Below are 10,194 nucleotides of genomic sequence, written 5' to 3'. Positions count from 1 at the left end.
ACATTTGTTGTTGGGTGATTTCTTTATGATAACCATTCTTTCTGGGGTGAAATGATATCTCAAGGTTGTTTTAATTTGCATTTCGCGGATGGCTAGTGATGTGGAGCGTTTTTTCATATATTTATTCACTTCTTTAATTTCATCCTCTGAGAAGTGTGTATTCATCTTGGAGCCCATTTCTGGACGGGGTCTTTAAATTTTTGGGCCCTCGTGTTTTTTAGTTCTTTATAGATTCTAGAGAGCAGACCTTTGTCTGAGTACTTATTTGTCATGATTTTTTTCCAAATTTGTGGGTTGTCTTTTTACTTTGTTGGCAATTTCTTTTGACGTGCAAAAATGTCTCAGTAAGAGTAGGTCCCAGTTGTTAATTCTTTCAAGTGTTTCCCATGCGATTTGATTTTTTTTCATGAACTCTTTGCCTACCCCTATGTCTTCAAGAGTTCCTCCTCCTTCCTCTTCCAGGAGATTTAATGGCTCTGTAGGAAGATACTTTTTGACTGGATCTCTTTAAACCAATTTAAATGATTTCATCTAACCCTTAAGGCAAAAATCCCTGAAGAAGAATAAAAAGTCTTTTTACTTAACACAAAGGGGACAGTTATTTATATCCAAAGCACAGATTCATGCTGTACTCTTTCTTGCTCACATTTTTTTGTAGTAAAAAGTGATCAGCATCCCCAGAGTGATAAATTCACTTAACTGCACAGACAAGCCGTACTTTTTGTTCTAAAAAATGCCCTTACTTTGAAGGGTTTTTTTTTTTTTTTTTTACCCCAGGAGTTCCATTTACTTGTTTCAGAGAGTCTGGAATGGAGAGAAAATAAAATAGCACTGGTGTTCACCTGGAACGTTCTCTACAGGCTGAGTTTCCATCCAAACCTTCTCAGAGCGAGTGAATAGGTGGCCTGCATGGCTTAGGAATGCATAAGCCCCCCAGCCCCCACTGTGGGCATCAAAGCATCTCATTGCAATCTCTGAGAAAGACCAAAGCTTACTTTCAAGTCTGTGGCAGTCACTGAAAACTGAGGCCTTAAACTCTCTTTAAACAGCCTTCAAACAAGCAAGATCCTGATGGCCTCAGGGAGGTGTGGGTCAAAAGAGCTGCAGAGATAGAGACATGAGCTTCCGAAGGCCGGGGCTAAATGGGAACGAGGGCAAGACGGGAGGGAGGGTAGCAGGCTCTCGCCAACAGCCAGCAAGCTGCTCAAGGGAAGATAAAAGAATCTACTCTTCTCGTAAGCCCTGTTTCCTTTCTTCCACATTTCGCCATTCTATAAAACATGATCCCTCTCTGCTCACCTGGTCCCACAGAGTTTCAGTGATTGTTACTTGTCTTTCCTGTTGAAATAAAGAGAAAAATCCTGAGAACGTTAAACTAACTCTCGCAGAATCTGATTCGACACCTTATGGACATGGTAAAACAAAACCCACATCTTGGAATGGAGGCCAAGGCTTGGAGTCACCCCACTTTCACCAAGGCCAAAGGCTCTTTCAGCCCCACTCTGAGTCAGCGTTAGCCCGTGTCTCCTGCTTGTGTGCTCCTCCAGCTTGAGTGACAGGTACAAGTGAAGCCATGTGCTTCTGTGCCTTACCAATACCCATAGAGCTTCCTGGCCCTGGCCTCTGGCGTGGAAACGGCCCCGGAACTGTAGCTGGTCAACACGCCTAAGCACGACCTCTCCAGGCTCCTGTCCCTCAGGCTCGTCTACGTCCCCAGGAGCCTGCACTCCCACAGGGATGAATGCCACGGATGTCTCACTCACCTGCAGGATCATTGCCTCTTCACATGTGCTGGGGAAAAGGATGATAGAGACGTGTTTAGGAGAAGATAGCTGAACGTTCCCCCAACTTTATCCTACAGTCCTTGGAGGAACTGTGGACGCTTCCGTGCTAACGTTTCAGGAAAAGTAGCCAGGATCCCCCCCTCCTATTCCATCTGGGACTTGTGGCCTTGTTTTCCTAAGATCTTCACTGTTGTGATAGAACTTTGGGGATTCAAAAGCATAAAGAAATGGAAGTGAAAGTGATGATCACTGCCATTTAAACCTTACCATTCTCTCACACACCTACAATATTTAAATGGCATTGGAACACCCTTCTCTGACAAAAACTAAACAAAAGAAGGGGATACAAACGAATGACCATTTTGTATCCGTATATACAAAATAGGATAGATATACAGCTACTTTTTCTTAATTCAATGAGAAGAAAGATTTGTACTAAGAGTGTTTGGACAGGATATCATGTCAGCATCTTGTATATGGATAACCACTAAGAAGCTAACAATATGCAATGTATTAACTATTGAAATTGTCCTATTAATTGGTTTTGAAACTGTCTCATTGCTATTTGTTTCTCAATAAAATTATTTTTAAAAAAACCTTACCATTCTCTTGCCTGTCTAGTTGCCTCTGCTTCCCACCTCTCACTCTCTCTGGCCTGTCAAACTGCCCTGGCTTCTGTTGTGAAGGTATAGCATATCTAGTTACCAAACCGCTTCCTTTTTTGGTCCCACAAAGTGCTCTCATGTTCCTTCATGACCTCATGGGATGGGAATGGAATTCTGAGGAGGCACTGAAAGATTCTGCTTATTCTAGGGAGTACAACTGAAGCTCTTACTTCCAAATACTACTAGAACCAATGCCAGAGTCGCCTGGGACACAGAGTAGCTGCATACTGGTTAGGGGAAAAACTAGCAGGAAGGGGAAGAATTAAAACAGGTTACATAGGCACCTGTGTGTGTGTGCGCGCGGGTGCGCTAGGAAGGAAGGAAACAGAAGAGGAATAAGAGGAGGAGGGATGCAGAAAGAGGAGGAAAGGAGGAGGGAGGAGAGAAAGATTTCACAATAGAGTTCTCGTGATTTTCCCCAAATTGGGGCAGAAGACCATGGGCCTTCACAGGCTAGGTGCTGTGGGAGGGGTGTGGACCCCCACATAGCTCTGCCAGTGGCCTGTGGCAGAGGTGCAGGCGACCGCAAACCAAAGCTGCGCTGTGCTCAGTAACAGCAATAGGAAAGTTTGTGTTCCACTTCAGCTGTGATTGATTCCATCCTATTTTTACTGCTCTAAAAAAGAACACATTGTTGTGCCCCAGTTATGTTATAACCGAATTACTGGAAGGCTGCCTGTTTGTAAGAATGTGAAGTCTTAGGGACAGAGAGGCTTGGTTTCTGGCCTCCAGGCGTTCCAGCTCTGGGACTCCCAGCAAGTCTCTCTGCCTGTGTGAATCTGTTTCCTTTTCTTTAAAACGGGAATAATCTTTATCCCAAAGCTTTCAGAGGAAGACTGTATGAAAGCTTTCATAACTAAGTTCGCTTTGAGCATTATTGGCTTTAGCGTTATTTGTGCAGCCTTTCCCACTGATGCTGTAAAAACCATCTGCTCATCAGCGCAGAAGCGGGGCTGTGGCGCCGCCCGCGGGCCTTTTCAAATAGAACTATGATTCTGGCATTTACTATTTGCCTTCAGAGTGCTGCAGCTGTCTGGAAGACAATTTATTTCCTACAGCAGGTTCCCGTTGTTCTCCAAGCTTCAGGCTTCTCAACTCCGGTTCTTAGGCTCAAGGCCTAGCTGACCATTCTGGGCCTTTACGTGATAAGAGGCAGCCGAGAAACTTAGACGGCACTTTCAATTCTCTCCGTCCCTAAACCTCGTACCTCAAGACACCCTTGCCTGCTTCAAAGGCTTAATTCCAGCTCCCATTAGATTCTGAAGATTTCCTGACCTGTAAACCCGCAGAAATCCTCTTTTCCCAACTTAATGGCTAATATTTCTGGGTCTCGTAAGTAGACTCAAGCAATTGTTTCTCGCTCTTTTCCAACCCTGACTCAGTGAGGCATGGTTTTGATTCACATTTTAGAGGACTTTAGGGAAATTGTCCTCAAAGGAATAAATGTTCCTAGGATGTATCCGTCACTGTCTCCTAGAGGAAGTGTAACCGGTGCCTGGGCTCCAAGTCACAGTGACAGACTTGCTGTTCCCCCACTGCACTCAGGAAATACGGAGGAAAAGGGGATACAGATGAATGTCCATTTTGTATCTGTGTATTCAGGGTGGTTGGGATGGATATATAGTTACATTCTGGTAATGAATAGAATGATTTGTTCTAATGGTGTTTGTAAATAGGATGTGAGTCCGCATCTTGTACAGCAATTAACCACTAAGAATGTATGCAGTGTGTTAATTATTGAAACTGTCCTAGCGATTTGATTTGAAACTGTCTCATTGCTATTTGTTTATCAATAAATTTATGGCAAAAAAAAAAAAAAGAGAAAAGAAAAAGAAATACGGAGGAAACATGGAAGCTTGCACAGTCCGCGCCCAGGAAACGAATGCAGCCAGAGGAAGGGAGGGAGGAGCAGCTCTCCTACACACAGAAAGCTTTCTAGCGGGGCACCGGTAGCCCCACTCACTTTCTCTGCGGCTTGGCCACCATGCTGGCCTCCTTCTGCTCTTGGTCCTGCAGAGGGTGCTGCTCCATTTGCTCTTGCGCGAAGCCGAGGACCCTGGAACTGAAGGTGGAAATAGCTCCAGGTCCTGGGGAGGCACAGACGGGAGGGGACAGGTGCGCGGTGAGAAGAAAGCACTCACAGGGCGGGCACGCCTGCCCTGGGCTCTGCAGCTCTGCAGTTCAGAAAGCGGCTGCGTTTTAAATGGGTCAGTGTGTGTGTGTGTGTGTGTGTGTGTGTGTGTGTGTGTGTAAAGAAAGGTGGGGGTAAGAAAGTTTGTCCTAAGTAAAATCTCCTTAATAGCTCTTTTTTTTTTTGAATCTTTTTTTTTTTTTATTTTAACATTTAGTGTGTGTGTGTGTGGGGGGGCAGCTCAGCCCACCAGGGGGCGCGGCCGGCATGTGGTGCTGGAGGATCGAACCGTGGTCCCTGTGCTTTGACAAGCTTGTTCCAAGTAGGTGCTTTAGACCACTGAGCCATCTCTCCAGCCCTCCTTAATAGCTCTTAATACAGAGAGAGAGAGAGAGAGAGAGAGAGAGAGAGAGAGAGAGAGAGAGAGAGAATAGACCAGAGGCTCCTGGACTCTGAGTACCAACGTGACACATGCTGAACTGAAGATAGATCCCCTCTGGACTCCACAACATGACCCAGATACGAGACGGCTTGGTTCCTGATTGGAATCTAGAAGTGGGGAAGGGCTGAGTGGCAGAAGTCAGCTTACCCGGCAGGGGTACCCAAGTCACCTTGTGGCCAGCCCTGACCCTCTAAGACTTGTCCCTCATTGAGCCTGGATCACAGTTGTCCCAAACCCCCAAGTCACCTTTCTGTCTCAGTGCTCTATGACCTCAGCTGTGACCTCACAGGCCTGGGACAGTTGACACTCAGCTCAGCTCAGGCACTATTTAATCCACATGATAATAGTAAAATAAAAGGCTCATACTGTGAAATTTTAATTTCTGGAGATTTTACTGCCTTTCTGTTCTCTTTAATATTACATTACCTAAGTATTGCTGCTGTGAGATTGGCAAGTGTGAGCCCAAAAGAAGAATCCACCTTTAATTTGACTTCTAAATAGGCTCTGAAAAGGTTCTAGCTTAAAGAGTTTTAAAAGAGGTTAAAATAGCTTTTTAAAAATTATTATTACAGGATTTATTAAGCAAACAATAGTATAATCATATACAAAACAAATGTTCAATTTATTTAAAATAAATTGAAATTAGGATTACAGAAGTTTTCCAATGGACCCATAAGGCAAGAACTAGTATCCCAATTGAAGAGGGAGAATTTAGAGATGTAGTATAATTTCAAATCAGGGATTATGATGCTTCCTGTCTTTTCTTTGTTGCCCAGAATTGCTTTTGCTGTTCTAGGTCTCTTCTGGTTCTAGATGAATGTTAACAGTGGTTTCTCTAGATCTGTGAGGTACAATGATGGTATTTTAACTGGGATTGCATTGACTATAACAATTTTGGGAGTATGGCCATTTTCACAATGTTTTTCTTCCTATCCAGGAGCAAAGAATATCCATTTTCTGAGATCCTCTTCAATCTTTTTCAGAGTACTATAATTTTTGCTGTATAAAGCTTTTACTTTCTCTGTGAGATTGATTCCTAAGTATTTCATTTTTTTGGATGCTATTGTGAAAGGTGTGGTTTATCTAATTTCTCTCAGTGTCATTTGTGTACAGAAGTGCTATTTTTTGTTTGTTTGTTTGTTTTGTTTTTTGGTCTTTGTTTTTTTGCAGAACCAGGGATTGAATTCAATCCCTTGAGCTTGCCAGGGAAGCTCTTATTCCACTGAGCCATCTCCCCGGCCCCAGTGCTATGATTTTTAAGTATTGACTTTGTGTCCTGCTATGCTACAGAATTTGGTTATTAAAGCTACAAGACCGAAGTTTTGGGGGTCTTCTATGTAAACTATCATGTCATCTACAAATAATGTTCATTTCATTTCTTTCCAATTCTTACTTCTTTTATTTCTCTCTCTTATCTAACTGCTATGGCTAGGAATGATGACAGTGGACATCCATGTCTTGTTTCTGACTTTTAAGTGAAAGCTTTCAGTTTTTGTACACTTCGTAGAATGTTGTCTGCTGGTTTGTCGTAGATGGCTTTTATCAGCTGGAGATAAAGACCATCTATTCTGATTTTCTGTAAGGTTTTTATCGTGAATAAATGTTGGGATTTGTCACAAGCTTTTGCTGCATCTATAGAGCTGATCATGTGATTTTTGTCTTTGGCTCTATTTATGTGATGTATTACATTTATTGTGTAGTGAGCCATCTCTCTATTCCTAGGTTGAATCCCACTTGGTCATGATATATAATCTTCTGGATGATTTGCTGCATTGTTAGCTTGCATTTTATAGAATATTTTTTCATCTATGTTCATTAGGCAGATTGGCCTATGGTTCTCTTTTGGTTGGATCTTTCTCTAATTTTGATATCAGAATAATACTTGCCTCCAGGAATGAATTTGGGCGAATTGCTTCACTTTCAATTTCATTGAAGAGTTTGAGAAACGTTGACATTAATTCTTCTCTAAATTTCCTGTAGTATTCAGCTATGAGTCCACCAGGACCTGAGCTTTTCTTTGTTGGTAGGTATTTGATTACTTTTTCAATTTCATTGGCTGATATTGGGTTATTGAGAATTTTAGTGTGTGTGCTGCCAAAGTGAGCACTGGTGATTCAGAATTTTTATAGTTTCTTGATTAAGCTTTGGCAATTCATATGTATCTAGGAAACTGCCCATTTTTTTTTTTGTATTTTCCATCCTGTGCAAGTAAAGATTTTCAAAATAGGTACTGATGATCTCCTGATTTTCTATGGGGTCTGTAGTGATTTCACCCTTTTCATTCCTCACTGCATGAATTTGAATTTTTTCTTTCTTTTTTTGATAAGGTTGGCTTGAGGCTTATCAGTTCTATTCATTCTTTCAAAGAACCAACTCTTTGATTCATTAATTCTTTGTATTGTTCAGTTCAACTCCATTGCATTGATTTCTGCTCTCATCTTTATAATTTTCTGCCTTCTTTGACCTTTGGGCTTGAGTTGCTTTTCTTCTTCTAGGAGTTTGACATGCAGCATAAGATCATTCATTTGGGCCTTCAGTCTATTTTCCTGATGTGAGAATTTACTGCCATAAATTTCCTTCCTAAGACAGCTTTCTTGTATCCCCACATGTTCCAGTAAGTTGCATCTGCATTTTTCCTTGATTATAGATATTAGACAATTTTTTTATTTAATATCGACTGTAACCCATTAATTGCTCAGGAGGGTGTTATTTAATTTCCATTTATCTATTGAATTTTTGCAATTTCTTTTGTCAATAATTTCCAGTTTAATTGCACTCTGGTCAGATAATATGTATGGGATAATTTAAATTCCTTTGCACTTACCTGAGCATGCTCTGTGTGCGCACAAATTGTGTATGTTGGAGAACGTCCCATGTGCAGCTGGGAAGAATGTGTATTCTGATGGTGCTGTGTAGAACACTGTAAAGGTGTACTAAGTCCATTTCTCTACAAGTTTGTTTTAGTTCTCTTATCTATTTGCTGATTTTTGCCCAGCTGATCTATCTCTTTGTGACAATGGGATGTTAAAGACTCCCTTTACAGTAGTTCTATTGCTCATTTCATTTTTCTTGTCTGTTAAAATTTGTCTTATGTAGCTGGGTGCTGCTACACTGGGTGCATATATTTATGATTGTCATCTCTTCCTCTTGTAGTTTTCCTCTATCAAATATAGAGTGATGTTCTTTATCTCTTAGAATCATTTTTGGTTTGAAGTTGGCATTGTCACCAACCAGAACAGCTACCCCTGCTTTTTTCTGGGTTCCTGTTACATGGAGTATTGTTTTCTAACCTTTGACTTTCAGACTGTGAATTTCCTTTTGAGTTAAGTGTGTTTCTTGTATGCAGCATATTGTTGGATTTTGTTTCTAAATCCACTCTACCAGCCTATTTCCTTTGATTGGTGAATTGAAGCCATTTACATTGATAGTCATAACTGATATGTGTTGGCTTACTTTTGTCATGTTATTATTCTGCAATAGGTTCTCTACTTTACCCCTCTTTCTAAATACTTGCTCTATTTGGTGGTTCCTTTCTGTTGTTTTTCTTGAAGCTGTGGTTGTTTCTGTCTCTTTCTAGAATATCTGTCTGTACTCTTTGTAGGCTTGGTTTGGTGGTCATGAATTTTTTTCATTTGTTCTTGTCATGGAAGAATCTTATCTTGCCATTGAATTTGATGTATAGTTTTTAAAAGTACATCAATATGGCTTGGAAATTATTTTCTTTCAGGACCTGAAATAAGTCACTCCAAACTTTTCTTGATTTTTTTTTTTTGTGGAACCAGGGATTGAATTCAGGCCCTTGAGCTTGCCAGGAAAGCACTTATTCCACTGAGCCATCTTCCCCACCCCCTGCTTTTCTTGATTTGATGGTCTGTGTTGGTAAATCTGCTGTGATACTGATGGGCTTTCCATTCTAGGTGTTCTATGTCTTTTCTCACTGATTTTAATATGTGGTTCTTGTGCTGAATTTCTGGTATCTTGATTGTTATGTATCTAGATGTAGATTTATTTTGATTGTGGCTAATTTGAATTCTGTATGACTCACTTACATGTACGTCAGATTCTTTTTCTATGTTTGGGAAATTTTCTGCTACTGCTTCTGCAAATAATCTTTTTATGTCATTTGTGTTGCCTTGGCTGTGTCATTGACACCTACCAGTCTTGTACATTTTTTTCTTTTTTACATCATCTTGTAGCTGTTGATTTGTTATTTCCTGACTCCTCCTTATTTTTCGAAGAACTTTTCATTTTCAATCACTAGCTTCAGTGCCGTCTTCAAGGTCTGAAATTCTATCTTCAGTTTCATTCAGGTGGTTTTTCCATCTTTCAATGGAATTTTTTTTTTTTCAGAACCAGGGATTGAACTCAGGCTCTTGTGCTTGCCAGGCAAGTGCTTATTCTACTGAGCCATCTCCCTGATCCCAATGGAATTCTTAATGTCCTGGATATCTGTTTGAATCTGTTTCATGCATTTTAATTCTTTTCTGTGTTGTTCATTTAGTGTTTCCATCATTTTTCTATTCTCATCTATTTTTTTCCTATGCCTTTAGATGTGCTCAGAAATTCTTTCATGATTGTTGCCATTTCTCTTTTTATCTGATATTTCTATCTGATTTCTTTTATTGCCTGATGGAGCTGTTTCTTTTCTTTAGTTGCTATTATTTCAGAAATTTCAAATGTGTGATTTCCATGTTCTTCTATGTCCACGTGTCCTGGACTTGTTCTGGGTTGGCTGGAGGTCTAATATTTTCTTCTGCTCCTTTGGTTTGACATTTTTGAAGCTCCTAATGTTCATCTGTGCTCAGCAATGATGGTAGGGGCTGGGGCATGGGTCAGCAAGTCTCCTGGGACAGTGTGAAGGAGGGCTGGGTAGGCTCACCAAGGTTCCCTCTGTCCAGGGTTAGGCGTGGCTTCCATGACGGTCTGGGGGTGGGGCAGGGCACATCAAGGTGCTGGAAAGGTCCATGCCTTGGCCTGGCTTCTGCCAGAATGGTCTGTTTTGAGTTTCAAAAGTCTTTGACTAGGAAGATCACCAAAGATTGTTGAGTGATAATGGATTTAAAACCATAGAGGGTACAAAAGTAGTTTTCTAGAACAATGAGGGAGGGAGGGAGAGAGGGAGAGGGTGAGGGAGAGAGAGAGAGAATGAGAGAGAGGGAATGAGAGAGAGAA

At 41.1% G+C, this 10,194-nt stretch overlaps 1 protein-coding gene across 2 annotated transcripts in view; it reads right to left on the bottom strand.

Annotated features, from left to right (window-relative positions):
- The window catches only part of CUNH12orf54 (chromosome unknown C12orf54 homolog), a 15,754-nt gene extending 10,497 nt beyond the window's left edge, over positions 1–5,257 (bottom strand). The window contains exons 1-4 of one of the 2 annotated variants that reach the window (XM_023723614.1): positions 5,170–5,257; positions 4,413–4,536; positions 1,764–1,791; positions 1,300–1,338 (exon numbers count right to left, since the gene is read on the bottom strand). In XM_023723614.1, coding sequence (XP_023579382.1) covers positions 1,300–1,338; positions 1,764–1,791; positions 4,413–4,480 — 135 coding nt within the window. In that variant the 5' untranslated portion in view covers positions 4,481–4,536; positions 5,170–5,257. The remainder of the gene's footprint in view (positions 1–1,299; positions 1,339–1,763; positions 1,792–4,412; positions 4,537–5,169) is intronic. The other variant, XM_023723615.1, reaches the window with a different exon arrangement.
- Positions 5,258–10,194: the final 4,937 nt, after the last annotated feature.

Source organism: Octodon degus, unplaced genomic scaffold (assembly GCF_000260255.1).
Source record: "Octodon degus isolate 3935 unplaced genomic scaffold, OctDeg1.0 scaffold00100, whole genome shotgun sequence".
Taxonomy (NCBI): Eukaryota; Metazoa; Chordata; class Mammalia; order Rodentia; family Octodontidae; genus Octodon; species Octodon degus.
This window is presented reverse-complemented; position numbering and strand designations above follow the sequence as displayed.